Consider the following 19,258-nt stretch of genomic DNA (forward strand, 5'->3'; position numbering starts at 1 on the left):
CCCGGTGGCGCAGCGGTTGAGAGTTGGCCTGCCGATGCAGGGGACGCGGGTTCATGCCCTGGTCCGGGAAGATCCCACATGCCGCGGAGCGGCTTGGCCCGTGAGCCATGGCCGCTGAGCCTGTGCGTCCGGAGCCTGTGCTCCGCAACGGGAGAGGCCACAGCAGTGAGAGGCCCGCGTACCGCCAAAAAAAAAAAAAAGCACTTCGCCCCACCACTACATATACAGGGATCTACATGTCTCGGCTACGCGGCTTTGCCCTTCCTGTACGTGACCTGTCAGGGCTCACTCTGGGTTTAAATACGCGATCGTGGGCAGTACTCGCTACGCAGAGGAACAGGACCCCGGCCTCCTGACAACCCCAGGACTACCTGTGATCCCAGGGCCAGAGAGGTTTCTGAGCCAGGCTTTGCATTTCCAACCAGATCTTCTTTATTCTAATTTTGGTGAACTCATCATCAGTGAAATCTGTTCAGTCCTTTCTGAAGAGATCGCTCTGCAGTCCTGGGGTCTTGCGTTCCCGTCTCTTTCTTAGCAAGCTCCTCCTGTTCGGAGCCCGGCGTACACCTGCTGAGGCCAACCAGCCAGGGCCCAGGCCTGCCCAACCCAGGCTCGAGCCACTGACTGTGCCCTGCCGGGACACCTCTCTCCAGAGGCTGACGTGGCTTCCCAGCCGGATGTGCCTGTCTGCTTTGAAAGCGTCCATCACAACGCACCGTCAGAGCTACCTCAGGGGAGGGCGCAGAGCTGCCTGGCCGTGATCCCAGGCCAGAGAGCTGCCGATGTCCAGGAAAGACTCCGAGTCTGACCTCAGGACAGGACTCCACGCCACCTTCCACAGGACACACTGAAAAGGGCTCGAACACTTTTTTCCCCAAGTCAGACCAAGAGCTCATCAAACACAATGTCCGGTTGGAGGCAGGGGGCAATTTCCCATGAATTTAAATAACGTTCCTTAGTGACCTTCAGGTAACTATAGACAGCGGCTTGGCCTGATTCTGGATCCCCATCTCCTTGAGGTGCAAGCCGTGCCCAGGGCTCTCCCCGCCCTGGCTGTGCAGAGGGCAGCTCTGGTCTTCAGGAAGGGGATGGAGAAGCGAGGGCTCCGAGGCTGCGCTGCCCACGCCTGTTTCTCTGAGAGCCTTTGGAAGGGGAAGACTGACGGGCAAGGGGCTCACACAGCTGGCCCCGTGGTGCCTCATTTCAGACGGGCCACCTGCCGTGTGGGGGGCCTTCCGGGCGCCCTGGGCCCCTCCTTGCGTTCGCGCGTACTCACCTGCACGCGCCCTGCCTCACCTTCTGCCGGGGTCTCTCCCCTGAGGGTCTGGGTGCGCCACCCTTGGGGGTCAACCCTCGGGACTGTCCACTCGGCCAGAGGACAGATGACATTGGAAACAGAAGCAACAGACGAGACACGGGGTGAATTTAAATACTGGTCCTCCGAGGAAAGCTTGAAAGGAAGCTGTGCTTGCTTTGAAGATATCAGAAAGGAATTTGCCCTTAGTGGCTCAGAAGACCATTCCTGGAGGTGAACAGTGATGGGGCGCCAGGGAGGGCGGGTGACAGCCTCCCTCGGCCTCCCCGGCCAGTTGCACAGGCAGGTGCCAGGCCGCTCCCGGCTACTTGGCCTTCACCACCTGTTCATAGGGGGGCGGTGGCGTGTTGCAGTAGGAAGGGGGTGGTGGGTAGGCCATGCTTCCCTGGGGTGAGTTGGGTTGGACCTGGAAAGCCATCGCCACAGGGTTCCCAGCAGGATTGACCCCTGGTCCTCCAGGGTCGGTGTAAAACGGCAGCCCCAGCTGCTGGGCTCCTGAAAGACAGGTAAGCAGATGTGAGCGCAGCAGCAAAAACCCACAGCCCATCACCGCCAGGGCCCAGACACAGCAGGGCACCTGGGATCAGGTGACGAGCAAAGGCGACATGCCAGCCCTGGCCTCCTGGAGCTTCTCCTCTACTGGATGCCGACAGCCAGAAAGCACCACAACCCAAGAGGGCGTCTAAGTGATGGAGGGACATTAGCGGGATAGGTGTGGGAGTGACACGCAGGGCAGCCCTGCCAAGACCCTGGGGAGGTGCACCAAGAAATTACCAACGGAGAGGGCCGAGTGTCCCTTACAGCCTAAACAGCCTGGGCGTGGAAAGGTGAGTCAACTCAGAGAGAACTGACAAGAGGACCCTGTGTTCCCGAATCTCGGCCAGAATCATCACCGGCACCTCCACGCACTTTCTGAGAACAGTTTGCTGAAGGATCAGCTCCACTCCCACCTGCTGGATTAACGTTTAATCAGGGCCGATTACCTGTCATCCAGGTGAACCCAGTTCCCAGATAAGGCGACGACCTAAGGGGCGGATGCCAGCGGGGTGGGCTGACGTGTCTGTGGACTCTCCCTGCCCTGGACGCTGCAGGAGAAGGATGCTCTTGTCTCAAGGAGAGGCTGTAGGATGCAGGCTGAGCCCTGCTGCGAGCCAGGGTGCAGGGCACGGGGGTCCAGAGAGCATAGACGGTGACAAGAGGGAATATACTGGTCACCCTGCCCCAAATCTAGCCCTAACTCTCTCTCTCTTTTTTTTTTTTTTTTTTTTTGCGGTACGCGGGCCTCTCACTGCTGTGGCCTCTCCCGTTGCGGAGCACAGGCTCCGGACGCGCAAGCTCAGCGGCCATGGCTCACGGGCCCAGCCGCTCCGCGGCATGTGGGATCCTCCCGGACCGGGGCACGAACCCGCGTCCCCTGCATCGGCAGGTGGACTCTCAAACACTGCGCCACTGGGGAAGGCCCCTACCTCTCATGTTAACAGTAGAAATACCTGAGCTGCTGCTTTGGAGCCTATTCCTTAGATCTGCTTTTTCTGATCGTGTTGACAACATGACAGGATACTGACTAAACAATTAAAGAATCAAGAAGAGAAACTGTGGGCTCCGGGTTTTATGTGGGCTGGGCTAAGTTCACAAGTGAAATCAGGTGTATCTGAGTTAGGCCTCATTCAACCCAGGAGACGCTCGGGCACCAGAGAGGTCGTCTCTGTGTGTGTATCGTGTAGGGTCTTTTTTTGTGCAAATCTTCCTCTGCCACAGTTTAACTGAATAAAGGTCAGATTCCCGGAAAGATGCCCACCGAGGTGTGCAGGATGTCTTGGAAATCTACAGGTGTGCTGAAGGAGAGAGTACAGGACAGAAACACCTGGCCAGAGAGGCACTCAAGGGTGTCGGGAGGCCGGCCATCAGCCACGGGTGGCACCTTCATCAGCTCCTGCCTCGTCTCACACCTGTGTGGCCCAACAGACGGCACCTGCTTCTCCTGGTGCATCTTGCCTGCTGCCAGGAGACGGGCTCGTTTACAAGACATGTTTGTATACGAGCCCGTGACCAGCCAGGACCGTGCGCTTCTCAGGGGCAGAGATTATATTTTATTTATCTCTGAATCCCTTTATATTTTATACAAATAAAAAGTTAAAGATGAATAAAAAGAGGCTAATGTAAGAGTCCAGGAAAGACACAATGGAAGCCTCTGAATATGAGAGAAGAAATGGGGACGAGAGAACGAGAGAGGGGCCCAGGAGGTGTATCCAAGGACCCGGGACCAGCTCAGTGTGGAGCGCGTCGGGAGGAGGAGAGGCCTGCGTCGGAAAGGCCCGGCTTCTGGTGTTGATAAGGGGCCCACCAGGCGAGAGAGGGGACAGAGGAAAAGGGCAGGGCCCGCGGGAGCCCAGGCAGCTCTGGGGGCCTTCTTTGTGGAAGTAGCAGCACAGACGTGGCCTTGGCCGAAACCTCCCAGGAGGAGTGTGTAGAAGGGCCAGAGGACGGCTGGGGAGAGCAGCGCAGACAAGACCAGCATTCAGACGAGGAGAAACACAGGAGGCGTAGGCGGCAGCAAAGAATGAAAGGAGAATGCGAGGAAAGAGTGAAGCAGTGAGGCGGGAGCTGTGTCACCGGGCGGGGTTCAGGAGGGAACAGGGCAGCACCGCGCCTTATCAGCCCACAGGACATTCGGGATTTCTGGCCAGCGGTTTCAGCACCATGGCTGGCACAGAAGCCCAGCTGCCGGGGCAAACAGCTGCTCCAGGGTAAGGGGTGAAGACCAGAGGGGAGGAGTGGTGGCTAAAGGGATGCATGACAAGGGCAGACGTGTTTTTTGGTTTTTTTTTATTCTTTAAAAAACTGCTTTAAGGGAATTCCCTGGTGGCGCAGTGGTTAAGAATCCGCCTGCCAATGCAGGAGACACGGGTTCAATCACTGGTCCAGGAGGATCCCACATGCCGCGGAGCAACTAAGCCCGTGCGCCACAACTACTGAGCCTGCCATCTAGAGCCCGTGAGCCACAACGACTGAGCCTGTGTGCCACAACTACTGAAGCGCACGTGCCTAGAGCCTGTGCTCCACAACAAGAGAAGCCACTGCAATGAGAAGCCCGTGCATTGCAACGAATAGTAGCCCCGGCTAACCGCAACTAGAGAAAGCCCGCGTGCAGCAACAAAGACCCAACGCAGCCAAAACAAAACAAACAGAAAAAAACTGCTTTAAATTAAGGTACAGTTGATTTACAAGATTATATTAGTTTCAGGTGTACAACACAGTGATTCTGAATTTTTATAGATTATACTCCATTTCAAGTTATTACAAAATAATGGCTATATTTCCCTGGGCTGTACAATATATCCTTGTTTATTATTTTAGACATAGCAGTTTGTACCTCTTAACCTCCTACCCCATCTTGCCCCTCCATCCTTCCCTCTCCCCACTGGTAACCACTAGTTTGCTCTCTCTGTCTGTGAGTCTGCTTCTGTGTTGTTATATTCATTCGTTGTATTTTTTTAGATCCCACATATAAGTGATAACAGTGTCTGTCTTTCTCTGTCTGACTGACTTCACTTAGCATAATACCCTCCAGGTCCATCCACATTGTTATAAATGGCAAAAATTTATTCTTTTTTATGGCTGAGTAATAGTCCATTGTGTGTGTGTGTGTGTGTGTGTGTGTGTGTGTAATGCAGTATATATATATCCACACACACATATACACCAGGTCTTCTTATCCGTTCATCTGTTGATGGACACTTAGTTTACTTCCGTATTTTGGCTGCTGTACATAGAGCTGCTGAGAATACTGGGTGGCATGTACTTTTCAAATCAGTGTTTTCATTTTCTTTGGATGTTTTACCCAGGAGTAGAACTGCAGGATCATTTTATTTCTATTAGTTCTATTTTTAGTTTTTTGAGGAACCTCCATGCTGTTTTCCATAGTGGCTGCACCAACTTATAGTCCCACCAGCAGTGCACAGGGTTCCCTTTTCTCCACATCCTTGCTAACTTGTTGATGTTAGCCATTCTGACAGGTGTGAGGTGATATCTCGGTGTGACTCTGATTTGCATTTCCCTGGTGATCAGTGATGCTGAGCGTCCTTTCACGTGCCTATTGGCCATCTGGATATCTTCTCTGGAAATACGTCTGTTCAGGTCTTCTGCCCATTTTTTAATCAGGTTGTTTGGTTTTTTTGTTGTTGAGTTGCATGAGTTCTTTATATATTTTGGATATTAACCCCTTATATATGATTTGCAAATATTTTCTCCCATTCAGAAGGTTCCCTTTTTGTTTTGACGATGGTTTCCTTCCCTGTTAAAAGCTTTTTAGTTTGATGTAGTCCTATTTGTTTATTTTTGCTTTTGTTTCCTTTGCCTTAGGAGACAGATCCAAAAAAAAATATTGCTGACTTATGTCAAAGAGGGTTCTGCTTTACGTTGTCTCCTAGGAGTTTTATGTTTCAGGGCTTACGTTTAGGTCTTTAATCCATTTTGAGTTTATTTTTGTATATGGTATGAGAAAATATTCTAATTTCATTCTTTTACATGTAGCTGTCTAGTTTTCCCAGCACCACTTACTGAAGAGACTGTGTTTGCCCCACTGTATATTCTTACGGCAGAAGTATTTTTAAGGATGGGAAATGCTTGAGTGCGTTTATAGGGGTAGGGGCAGAAATACAGGAAAGAGAGAGGATTTCTACAGAGAATATAAGCTCAATGATGGCAGGGACCTTATAAGCCTGGTTCAACATTTGAACCCCACTGTCTAGCAAGGAGCCTGGTACACAGGAGGGCACCCAACACGTCCTGTCAATTGGGCAGAGAGAAGCAGCACACAGGGACCCACAGTTCCGTGCGTGGGAAGAAGGACCCGGCGCTCACACAGGCAGCCTCTGTACTGCGTGCCACTGCGGGTCGGTGATTTGAGCAGACACATTCCAAAGTCCTCAAAGAAGAGATGCTCACAGACAGTAGCAAAATGGTGACAAAGAGCGGCACAGCCAACTGGCATGGGATTCAAAGTAGCCGGGACTGTAAGGGTACAGAAATGATGGCCAGGAGACAAGGGGACACCTGCACCATCTCCCTAACTTAGCGGGGGCGGAATGTGGGAGAAGAGAACTTGCCCTTCAATTCTGAAGGCTTACGGTAGATGGTTTAGTTAGAGAAAGAAAAGACAGAGCGTCTGTGAAGAAGCTGGAGTTAGAGGAAGACTGTTTCTCCAGGAGATAGAGAGGAAAGGACCAGGAGAAGTGGGCAAAACGGCTGCAGCCACACCGCTGCCCCCGCTGTTCCCTCACCTGCATTGCATCTCTACCCTATGCGGAGGGCGCGGTGGGGACAGCAAGGGTATCGGCCTTGCATCCACTTTCCTGAAGACACGGAGGCTCAGCGAGACAAAACGTGCCAAGGTCACACAGCTGCCACATGGAGGCGCTGGAATTTGCACCCAGTAGTGTACTGGCAAGCCCAGGCTGTTTCCACTGTGGCGTGTGTCTCACAACGGGGTGAGGAAATGGGGGAAGAAGTTCCGGCTAAAGAGGGACGGGCAAAACCAGAGAAGGCTGGTGACGTGAGGGACCGACATTCTGGGCGCCATCCGAGGACTAAGGGCTTGGCTGGGGGCTGTCACGGCCCAGGCTCCCCGGGCTCCACCACCCGCCCCGGGCTGCGCTCTTAAGCCGGCCACAGCCTCCTTCTCCGGAGACTTGAAGTTATTCCACCCCTTGCAGCCATCGTCTCTTCCTCCTTGAGAGTGTCTGTGCGATTTGAGAGGGAGCCCTAGATTCAGCAGAGATGCGTCGACTGACAAGCGCCCCAACCGAGCAGACACACTGTTTAATTCCGTTTCCCAAGATTTTTGTATTTACGATCATTAAACATGATCCAATATAATTTTACTTTGGTTACACTAGTTCTACAAGTTATACTAGCTTTACAAAACAAATTAGGTAATTTCCATAACTTTCTATACTTGTAGTAATTCATAAGCATTGACATGAACTGTTTCTTAAAAGTTTCAAAGATACCATATGAATTTGGAGCCATTCTGAGAGCTAACTCTTTGAAAACATCCTCAAACTCTTGCTTGCTTTGTGGACCACTGAAATTTTCAATATTCTAATGAATCTTTGGTAATGTACACTTTCCTATCTTACCAAAATTTTCCATTTCAGGAGTACTTCTTTGTAATTTTTTTTTTATCTCTGGATATGTAATGTTTCAATTTATGATTTTACTTCTTCTTTATCCAGCTTTACTAATTAGATTTATCAGGGATGGGATTGGCAATGTCATTTACTTTATTTAAAATTTACTTTATTGAAGTACAGTTGATTTACAACGTTGTGTTAATTTCTGCTGTACAGCAAAGTGACATATATATATATTCTTTTTTATATTCTTTTCCATTATGGTTTATTACAGGATATTGAATATAGTTCCCTGTGCTATACAGCAGGATCTTGTTGTTTATCCATTCTATACATAATAGTTTGCATCTGGAAATCCCAAACGCCCACTCCATCCCTCTCCCACCCCTTTCCCCCTTGGAAACCACAAGTCTGTTCTTTATGGCTGTGAGCCTGTTTCTGTTTTGTAGAGAAGTTCACTTGTGTCATATTTTAGAGTCTACATGTAAGTGATATCATATGGTATTTGTCTTTCTCTTTCTGACTTACTTCACTTAATATGATAAGTCCATCCATGTTGCTGCAAATGGCATCATTTCATTCTTTTTATGGCTGAGTAATATTCCTTTGTGTATATGTGCCACATCTTCCTTAGCCATTTATCTGTCGATGGACATTAGGTTGCTTCCATGTCTTGCCTATTGCAAATACTGCTGCTGTGAACATAGGGGTGCATGTATCTTTTCCAACTAAAGTTTTTTCTGGACCTATATTAGCAATATCATTTACTTTTATTGCCTTTCACCAAGCACTAACTTTTAGATCTGCAAATCGATTTTTCTTTTTCCTGTAATTAATTTTTATTTTTTATTATGTACTTCTTACTGCTTTCTGTGAGTTTATTAATTTCTGAACCTCTTTCAAGGAGAGGTCAGCTAATTCACTTTCTTATTTTAAACTTGTAACAAAGAATAAGGCTATGAATTTACCTTTAAATGTCAGTTCACTTACATTGCATATGTTTTTGTATTAATTTTTCATTGATACGTCATTCACTGAGCCTGCGCGTCTGGAGCCTGTGCTCTGCAACGGGAGAGGCCACAACAGTGAGAGGCCCATGTACCGCAAAAAAAAAAAAAAAAAGGCAGAAAAGAGGCCGCTGTGTGCAGGCAGCTCCGCTCCCGGGCCCCAGCCCAGGCCTGACGCTGTGGGCGAAGCACACGCGGCATCTTGCGTCTGTGGCCACACAGGCCACTAAAAATCCATGTCATGAAGACAGAAGGAAAAGGAAATTCATTAGCCTTTTACCCATTTCTCTGATCTACTGTCTGCTTCTTGAAAAAAAAAAAAAAATCAAAGGACTGACAACTCAGACTAAGCCAGATAAAATCTAGGTTTGGCCTCCCATTTTAACTGAAAATTTTCACTTTGCCCTATGCTGGAGCATAGATTTGAAGCTATTCAAATCTTTCCAAATATGAAAGAATAAAAATCCACTTCTGCATGAAAAGTGGTACTAACCCTGAGAGAAAGTTTAAGCTACAGCAACCTCAGAACTGTTGTGGAAAGCACATATTCAGATTTTCAGCAACGTTTTAAAAAATAATAAAAGAAAACCCGGCGGAGTGTTTGGTGGAATAAAACTATAAAACACAGACCAGCAAATGCCCATCTCTGCATCTCTGTGTCTAAAGGGCAGATGAGAGAGAGCTCTTCCCACGCTCAATCCCCCAACTTCTTTCTTTTCTCTTTGAGGTGTGACTGACATACAAAAAGGTGAACATATGTAACGTCTACAACTTGATGAGTTTCAACATACATATATACCGTGAAGCCGTCACCACAGTATATGCCATAAACCTGTCCATCACCTCCAAGCATTTCCTGCTGCCCTCTGAATTTGTGATGACACAACATAAGACCTCCACTCAGCAAAGGCGTGAGTGTACGACACAGCGTTACTAACTATAGGTCCCACGCTGTACAGCAGATCTTAGGACTTATCTTACAGAACCGGAACTCTGTAAACACTGGAACAGAACTCTAGATGTCCGACTGTCTCCCTGTGGCGTGTGATGAATAGAGGGAACCCGCCCACACTCTGGAGGTGGGAAGCCTGACGGGGCAGGTGGCACGCAGGGGAGCCACGCAGCCACTGGCCCACCACCCAGGCCCAAAGACAGGAGCTCAAGGAGCAGTGCCTCCCCAGCCCTGCAGAGTCCCTGGCGCCCCCTGCCCCCAAAGGGAAGGGCATCATCTCACATGTAATTTCAAAACAAGGAACGGGCTCGTGTCCCGAGGGAAACTTGAATTCACCCACCACAGTATGTCTGAGGTTTAGGTAGTTAAAGCAGCATTTTATAAGAATTAGGAAACCACGAATTCTTTTTGACCCTGGGGCACCACTCCGGGTAATGTTCCCTAAATAGGCCAAATGTAACTTGTGCAGACGTGTCCATAGCAGCACAACTAATAAGTACTCACAATACGCATAAACGCACAGCAAACGCTTATTGAATGAACGAATGAAAAGCAAAACAAAAGAAAACAAGTGATCAGCAAGGACAGACTATCTAAGCAAATCACCATTTAGTAACACGATTAATATTTAGTCCAGAAGCATTAAGAATATCATGGACAGTACAGTTTCTACATAAAAATTTACACGTGAAATAATTTTTAGGAAAAAAGAGCAAATAATGTCCTGCATAAACATGCATAAAAGATGCACCAATAATTAGGTAAGAATAAGAGGCGACAGACATGCAACACAGCAGACAGTGCACTTGCCAGCAGCACAGATGCACAGGAAGGTTGATCATCAGAACTTAAATGAATAAGCATGGCCTGAATTTTTTCTTCCAGCATATTCCGTGGCAGAGAACATGCTTACAGAGAACATGTAAACTGAAAGGAGGAGAGACAAGGACAGAGGGCTTGGCTGACCTGGAGTGGGGTTCGGGGGCTGCCTGGTGTAGGACACGTTGAACGCCGGCTCCTCGATCAGCGGCGGGGGGTACATGCGCCTCCGGATGAAGAAGCCGGCTCCACAGCAGAAGAGCACGCCCATCATCAGGAGGAACCTGGGCGAGAGCACAGGGTGAGGCCCCAGGCAGAGGCCCGGGCAGACGGCAGGCCTCCCTGGCTGGTCCTCCCCGACCACCTTCCCCCGGGACGGGCCCGGTGGAGCACACCAGGGAGACAGCTGGCTTGCAGAGCTCTGGGTGCCCCTGGATGGAGGCCACTCGTGCTGAGAAGCTCTCGAAGTGAGCTTTCTGCTTCAAAGCTCCAGATGGCTGTTGGCTTCAAAGGGCTGGTGCAATTACCTTCCTGACCTCAACTCGATATTTTAGTCAAAACGGGAGATGCCTTTTCAATCCAGTTTGAACACTACTGCTGGTCTTCGCTGTCTATTTCCCCCATTTTTCTTTACTGTCAAAGCAAGAAGAGTAAGCACGTGATCCTTTCTAGCAGTTTTCTCTCCGTTATTATATGAACATCCATAAAAAAAATTTTTTTAAGTGCCCTTCCTAGAGCACTTCTTAATTAGAGAGAAGCTATAGGAATAGAGAAAACACTCACAATCAATAAACAGTCTGTTTTTAAATCTCTAGGTTCTAAGTATGGCTGAACCTTCTACCATGACCCTACAGTCTAATGGACACAGAGCGGACGGCTAAGGATCGGACCTTTGTCCAAATCATCTAAGAATTCTCAGATGTATCACTGGCATTCAATAAATAATGAATGACTCTTCCCACCTCACATTTGCACTACACCTGTTTTTCTAGAAACAGGGGGAGTCATTCTGAGAAGGGCCGAGTTGTCTGTTCCACACAGACATAACTGAGAAACTTGCCCATCTCTAAACTGATATGACGATGGGACTCAGAACCTTCCAGAACCTCACTCAACACGCACGCACACTCTTGTGAAGGGTGCACACACAGCAGAGCTGGCCATGTCATGGTCTAAAGGCACCTGTCCACACACAAATGAAATTTAAGGAAAGAGGAGACAACAAAGCCTTCAAGAATAATTAACATAATGTTAAGGGTTAAATTAAGTCCATTCGTCAGTCCGTAAGCGTTTACCGGACAACCCTGGAGCGCTGAACACGAACAAAGATCAGGGGCACCAGACAGGAAATGATTCAGGAAAAGGACTGAAATTGTGGCTTTCTGATCTCTCGTCTAATTCATTATTCATTCAACAAAAATTCTCCCAGCACCAGTCTGTGCATTCCAGGGCGTAAGACAGGTGGGGTCTCCCCCTCACTGAACTTGAGTTCTCATAGAGGAGGGGGACAGTAAACAACAAATTAACAAAAGTGTTTATTTACAGCTCTGATAGCGCTAAGAAAAGCAAGGATACAACACAGGTTCGGGGTGGGAGTGGCGGGTAAAACATGCATAACACACAATTGTGTTCATCGTTTCAAGGGTACAGTTCAATGCAACAGGAGGGTTAACAAGGGCATCTGTCAGAGCGAGGAGCAACATCTGAGCTGAGTCTGAATGATGGAAAGAAAGAGACAAATTGAAGGGAAGGGAAGGAGCTTTCTTTCTGGGTGGAAAGAACAGCACAGGTGCTCCCACAGGAAAAGCTGGGTGGGTGAGAGACCCGGAGAGGACAGCTGTGAGCTGCAGATGGGGAGGGGGTCAGAGGGGCGCAGTCCTGGGGAGCTAGAGGAATCCAAGGTGTGCAAAACAAGGCCCTCTCCGAAGTCAGATGCTGGAAGCCCAAGGGGACAGCTTCATCTGGACTCCATGATAATCTTACGTTCAACCCTGGGTCCAACTCTAAACACCTGGGCAGAAAGGTAAGGCACAGGGAAGCTAAATGCACGTGAGGGTTTCCCTTCTCAGTAACACTACTGCTCGCTCCCAAGGGACCAGGCTCTCTGGATCAGAAATGCAGAAGCCATACGAGGTCTCGGTCTCTTCCACGAGACAAGCCAAAATGTCGGTTACACCGTCAAATGGAATACATATTTCTTCCTAGACACATAAAAGTGATACACACCTCACACCGTGGGCTGCTGGCGAGCACACAGGTGCAAACAAATAAGAACAAAGTCACATGGCAGGAGACCAGCTCCCGGCTTAGGGGCAATCATCAGACTCAGTCCTTACTGAAGCAGCAGTGTGAGAGAAAGTAACAAGGGTGCAGGGGAATGAGCTTCTGGTAGCAGCGAGAGGAAGCAGGGTGGCCGTGAGGGAAGGCGTGCCACGGTAAGAAAGCAGCTCTTGGAAGTGCTGTGAGTTACAGGAGGACTGTTTCCTAGACATTCTCTTCCGCTGCTGAGCGGGTCCGGGGAGCTTCCCTGGGATCAAGAGAGGAAGTATGTGCCTTTTCTGTCATCAAAAGTAATCCGGTTTCTTCAATTCGTTTTTCCAGTCCCTTCCTGCCTCCCTGCCGCAGCACTTGGAACAGCAGTTCTCAGCTCCCAATGCAGGCCCCAGGCAGCAGCAGAGCCCCTGCAGATCCAGGGCCGGCCTGCCCCAGCCCCCAGCCCCGCGGCAGCCCTGGCAGCAGGGCTGCACTCCCCTGCCAGGCTGCGCTCTGTTGCAGTGCGCTCTCCAACTCCACACCTTTTCTGATCCTGGGGATTTCATTTGACTATCCTGGTTAAAGATTACTTAAGATTTTAGAGCTGGCAGGGACTTCTGAAAGCATCCTCCTCCAAAACCTCTTGTGTTATGGTAAGGAGCCCAAATTCCTCCAGAGTCAAGTGGGACCAGCTTGGAGAGCCGCCCTCCCTCCGCGCGATGCCCAGCTCCATCCTGCCAACCTCCTGCCCGCCCTGCAAACCTGCCCCCACACCAGCTCCCCATCACCCCCTCACCAGGGGCATGCCTACGTCCCTGCCCGTGCAGTGTGCTGGGCCCTTCGCAGGGAAGGCCCCCCTCTGAGTGCAGTGTGCTGGGCTCTTCGCAGGGAAAGCCCTCTCTGAGTGCAGTGTGCTGGGCCCTTCGCAGGGAAGGCCCCCCTCTGAGTGCAGTGTGCTGGGCCCTTCGCAGGGAAGGCCCCCCTCTGAGTGCGGTGTGCTGGGCCCTTCGCAGGGAAGGCCCTCTCTGAGTGCGATGTGCTGGGCCCTTCGCAGGGAAAGCCCCCCTCTGAGTGCAGTGTGCTGGGCCCTTCGCAGGGAAGGCCCCCTCTGAGTGCAGTGTGCAGGGCCCTTCGCAGGGAAGGCCCTCTCTGAGTGCAGTGTGCTGGGCCCTTCGCAGGGAAGGCCCCCTCTGAGTGCGGTGTGCTGGGCCCTTCGCAGGGAAGGCCCTCTCTGAGTGCAGTGTGCTGGGCCCTTCGCAGGGAAGGCCCTCTCTGAGTGCAGTGTGCTGGGCCCTTCGCAGGGAAGGCCCTCCCTGAGTGCAGTGTGCTGGGCCCTTCGCAGGGAAGGCCCTCCCTGAGTGCAGTGTGCTGGGCCCTTTGCAGGGAAGGCCCCTCTCTGAGGCCCGGTCAGAAGCTGTGCAGCTCTCCCCAGCGTCTGTGGCATCAGAGGCTGCACGCTTCGTTTCCAGAACACTGGTTTAAAACTCTCCATGTGTCTAGACATCTGTCTGTTTCAGGAGCCCGGCTGCCGTGGGGCCTTCTCCACACCAGACACATAACTGAGAGAAGGAACCCATGGAGCGGAAACCCTGTGTCCTCTGACTTCAGCTGGGGCACCTCAGGCTTGCATCTCAAGGTGCTCTCTGGCTGTATCCCCAGTTTAGAAGCTGCTATCTGGTATCAGAATCTCAACTCAAAGAACTCAACCGAACCTTCTGGTATCTGGCACCCCGACCTTGGAGACCTGCCCCCCTTCCACGGCTCTCATGAGATGCCTCTGTGTAGGGACCCACTGGCTCGCCGAGGTGCCCTGACCCTGACAAGTGACACCGGCCGACAGCTCAGAAGCACCGGCTACCAGCTCAGGGAACGAACGCTTCCAGGGAAGGTCGACAGAAGCTGCTCTAGCAGCCAGGTCCTCAGAGCTCTCCTGGACTTTCCATTTTTCCTTCTTTCTAATCACGTGATGTCTAAACGTCGACACGTTTTCTCATTTTTAGGAGCATTTCCACAATCTCATCATCATTCGCCTGGTGTTTCAGGCCAACCTGAAGCACAGCTGATCCCTTTCGGGACCCTCAACCACAAGACCCCGGGGAGGCAAGTTCTGAGGGGGCGCGTGTGTAAAGCCAGGCAAAGCTCTGAAGTGCCCCCTCCCCCGGCCCTCCTCACCCCAGCTTTGGTACCAGTCCCTTCCACCTTGCTAGGTACACAGAGGTGTTAACATGTGGAAAATCTCAGGGTAAAAAAGTTCTCCTTCTGCTATAGAGTTTGAGGCACTAGCAACTAGGAGGTGGGGAGAAGCCAACACCAGCGTGGCGCTGTTCAGGGCCCGACGTGACAGGTGAGTCCAGCCCCCAAATGGCCAAAGCCCATCAAGGAGGTGGTGATGGTGAGAACAAGAAGAGGGTCTCCTATTAAAGAAAACGTGGCAGGTGGAGTGCCCACTTCCTGCTGACTTCCCTAATCAAACATTAGGAACAGCCGTCAGGAGGCAAAGGCAAAAATCTCACCAGAAATCCAAGTGTCTGCCGCCACATGCTCAGGAAAGGCCTTAAAGTCTTTAGACATCAGGAATGTCAGAATCTGAAACCCATGAAGAAGCTTAAACCTTAAAGCTGGGTCCTAATCCCTCATGGGGTTTGCCTCGAAGACTGTACCTCTGCAGTGGTGCAGAGGAGAGCGCGGCAGGCACAGGAAATGCCCTTTTGGTTTTAGGCAAATCCTTTCCCACACATACTCTGCCATCTCTGTCATCTGAAGCCTACCTCTTATCTACAGAGTCAGATGAATCTTCAGGCAAACCTCCAAACAGGCATCCTCTGAGGGTGGCCACTCACGGGAGGTTCCTGTCAGCTTTACTCCCTCATTCTCTCCCAGGGTCCAATCTTACAGACTCCAGACAGCTCTTCCAACTTCCCCCGGTAGAGCTGGAAGATGGGCAAGGATGCGGGCTGTCTGTCTGGAACGTCAGGACTCAGCTGACACAATGCGAATACGGAAGATTTCCAGGCAGTGGAAACGTTATAACGAGATGGGCCGATTCTCTGATTAACACAACTGGCCTCAGCTCCCTTTCAGAAATCGGTGGAGGAGCCGCTGAAGGACCCGGCTTCTGTACAGTCCAGCTTCCAAAAGAGTAAGTCTGCTTTCTGAGCCACAAGTCTGTGGAAATGGGGACGAGCTTTCTCCAGACTCCGTGAGCAGAAATGCTTGACGTGAAGCCAGCCCAACGCACCTGCTTTCTTGAGGCCACCCAGAGACCACGTCCTCAGGGGAAGGTGACGTCACCTTGGCTGTGACAGACTGACCGGGCAGAGCCCTGGGGGAGGGCAGGGGGAGCAGCTGAGACCAGGAAGAGTCGTGACCTACCAAAAATACCAGAGCCTCTGGATGGAGAGGGCCCGCACACAGCACCTGGAGCCACAGCAGTCCTCGTAGGGGCGGCATCTGCGGGAGAGAGGACACAGGCCGTCAGCACCCTGCGGAAGAAGGGCCAGACCAGTCGGGAGGTCCAGGCAGACTTCAGTGCAAAGGACAGAACTGCCACCACTGCACTTTAGGAAACTAGCGGAGCTGTGGTAGTCCAAACGGGTGGCCCAAACGGAAGGCGCTGAGAGGGACAGTGTCATGCAAAGCACCTGTCTGCTCCATATCCTGTGGGCAGAATCACAGTGGTTTCCTTCCAGGGAGGCCCCTGTAACTGGATGACCAAACACCTGCATGAAACCAGAGGGGAGCATCAGAGCGCTGTAGACCCTGCTCAGCGCTGACCCCCGTCAGAAGATGGGACTCTGTACCGACAAGGCCAGCGAGGTCAAGGGAAGAGGTTACGAAGTCAGACAAGTCAGGTGGTTGAGTCCTGGTCTTGCCACTTGCCAGCTGCAGGACTTCTAGCAAGTTATTCAACCGCTGTGAGCCTCAGTTTCCCCATAAGCAAAAGGGGTGGGTGGGCAGGAGCTCCTTACAGCGCTGTTTTAAGTCTGAAGGCCAGCATCCTCGTGTGAAGTGCTGACAAGGGCCAGGGCTGCTCACACCTGTCCTGCCCCCGCGATGCTGACACTCACAGCGCTCAGCACCCTCCCTCCCCCAGAAGATCCCTGAGAAAGGCCCTCGCCCTCCGAGGGCAGGTCCAGAGCAGGTCAGGGTCCAGGCTCCAAGCGGTTATTTTGGCCTCCTTCAATATTCCCACTCTTCTCCAGCCCCGCCTTCTTTATGAAAAGAGAGGAGCTGTGAAAACGTCTGCACTTTGGTTTTCACAGAGACACTTTCACTAAAGCAATTTCAATCCAAGTGGCAGTGGACTGGGTGTGTGCGAGGGTGGGCAAGGCTGTTCCTCAATCATATTAAATGATCACAGAATTGTGATCTAGGTTCCTGGCAATTTTTTTGTTTTAAAAACAAAAAAGTAGTTGGGAGAAATGCACAATTTGATCCAAGACCTTGGACACAATTTGTAGGTAATTCCAGTACAAATTGACTTGTTTTATGTAGAAAAATATGTAGAAAATAGCTCCCTATAAAACATTAGTTAAGGGTTTCCCTGGTGGCGCAGTGGTTGAGAGTCCGCCTGCTGATGCAGGGGACGCGGGTTCGTGCCCCGGTCTGGGAAGACCCCACATGCCGCAGAGCGGCTGGGCCCGTGAGCCATGGCCACTGAGCCTGCGCATCCGGAGCCTGTGCTCCGCAATGGGAGAGGCCACAACAGTGAGAGGCCCACATACCGCCAAAAAAAAAAAAAAAAAAAAAAAAAAAAAAATGAGGAAGGAAGGAAAGGAGGGAGGGAGAGGGAGAAAGAAGGAAAGGAAAGGAAAAGGAAAAGAAAAGAGATGGAGGGCTTCTCTGGTGGCGCAGTGGTTAAGAATCTGTCTGCCAATTCAGGGGACACAGGTTCGAGCCCTGGTCCAGAAAGATCCCACATGCCGTGGAGCAACTAAGCCCACGCGCCACAACTACTGAACCTGCGCTCTAGAGCCCGCGCGCCTGGAGCCCGTGCTCCGCAACAAGAGAAGCCACGCACCGCAACGAAGAGCAGCCCCCGCTTGCCACAACTAGAGAGAGCCCGTGCACAGCAACGAAGACCCAATGCAGCCGCAAATAAATAAATTAAATAAATAAAAATTTAAAAAAACTTTAAAAAAGAAAGAGCTGGATGCGATACCCCTCTCCCTACAACCTGAGAATATGACTGCTACAGCATGCCTTCCATATTTTCATTCAAATCAATTATAAAATAGTGATGATGGAGCCAATGGTCAATTCCATTAAAGGCCTGCCTTCCATGGTGGTATTTTACTAATCGTACTTTTATAGGTACAGCTATTACACCAGCCACAAATCTACCTAACTGGCCTGTTTGTTTAGACCAGACTTTCTATCTTATCAGCTGAAATACGGAGTGAGTTGCTATGAAATGTCTTCATGCAACTCGGGCACACTGTCAAGTCACAGATCTCCCCGTCTCACGGTCCCATCGAAAAAATGAGCCCAACCTCACAGGACGTTAACAGGCAAACCCAAATTAGTTCCAAATGATCACAAAAGGCCCCTTTAATAATCTGTTTTAGATGAGTCTCCTGAAGCCTTCATGTAGGTTCCCTACCACCCTGCGCTGGGTGATGAGCCCACCCTTCATCTTTCGCACGTGCGCTGTTAAAATCTCACCCCAGCAGGCTGCTTGTTTCCTTAGTATACTGACATCCTGGGAATTCCCGCCTCTTCCCTCCTTAAACTAGGTCTCTGTGACCTTCGTGACATTTCGGGTTTCCCACTAATTCCCCGAAGCATCTTCCCGCTCAGATGGACATCAATGTGTCACAGCCATCTCTTTCCCAATATTGAGTCTATCGTCCTAAAATACACTGCTCACCACCAATTCTACCTTCCTATAGCAAGCTTTTAAAATATTATTTAATGTTTCAATATTTATTTATTTTTAGCCTTATTATGGCCTAACATGGAGACCATCTCTCCAGCTTTTCCTTAAGGGCCCAAACCTGCCATGGGAAAGTTCTCCATTTGAACGAAGTAGCAGAACCCTCCACCTGTGGGCGTATAACAGGAAAGGAGGCAGCCCAGGAGGAACCTCTGCAGCTTCAGGTGGTCACTCTGTGATGAGCACTCTGGAAAGCAGTGGTTCTCGACCCTGGCTCACCTCCCAATTACTGGGCAGCTTTAAGACACGCCTCTGCCTGTGGGTTGGTAATCGCTCCTCAGGTGAGTCTAGGACACAGCCGGGACGGAGAACCACCCGCTTGTCGGTGTTTCCTCTCGGGGCACCCGGCAGGAACATAGCAGGGGAGGAGACGCTGTTTTGGCTTTCCTGATTGTTTTTTTTTAAAAAACAGTTCTACTGAAGTATAATTGATATACAAACAACTGTACGTATTTAATAGGTACAATATGTTGAGTTTGGACCCACACAAATCCGTGACACCATCATCACACAAGAGGTAATAGACATATTCTCATAAGTTTCAATATTGAATATCTGTAAGAAAAAGTCATTTCAGAAGAACTTTCGGGCTTCCCTGGTGGTGCAGTGGTTAAGAATCCGCCTGCCAGTGCAGGGGACACGGGTTCGAGCCCTGGTCCGGGAAGATCCCACATGCCACGGAGCAACTAAGCCCATACGCCACAACTACCGAGCCTGCACTCTAGAGCCCGTGAGCCACATCTACTGAGCCCACGTGCCACAACTACTGAAGGCCATGCACCTAGACCCTGTGCTCTGCAACAAGAGAAGCCACTGCAATGAGAAGCCCACGCACCACAACGA

The 19,258-nt window shown here is 50.7% G+C and overlaps 1 protein-coding gene across 1 annotated transcript in view; it reads right to left on the minus strand.

Moving 5' to 3' along the window:
• Nucleotides 1-230: 230 nt before the first annotated feature.
• VOPP1 (VOPP1 WW domain binding protein) overlaps nucleotides 231-19,258 on the minus strand; it is a 90,866-nt gene continuing 71,838 nt past the window's right edge. Inside the window, exons 3-5 of the mRNA XM_079931353.1 lie at nucleotides 15,853-15,930; nucleotides 10,375-10,511; nucleotides 231-1,810 (exon numbers count right to left, since the gene is read on the minus strand). Coding sequence (XP_079787479.1) covers nucleotides 1,620-1,810; nucleotides 10,375-10,511; nucleotides 15,853-15,930 — 406 coding nt within the window. The 3' untranslated portion in view covers nucleotides 231-1,619. The remainder of the gene's footprint in view (nucleotides 1,811-10,374; nucleotides 10,512-15,852; nucleotides 15,931-19,258) is intronic.

Source organism: Stenella coeruleoalba (genome assembly GCF_951394435.1).
Source record: "Stenella coeruleoalba genome assembly, chromosome: 9".
In the NCBI taxonomy this organism is placed as follows: domain Eukaryota; kingdom Metazoa; phylum Chordata; class Mammalia; order Artiodactyla; family Delphinidae; genus Stenella; species Stenella coeruleoalba.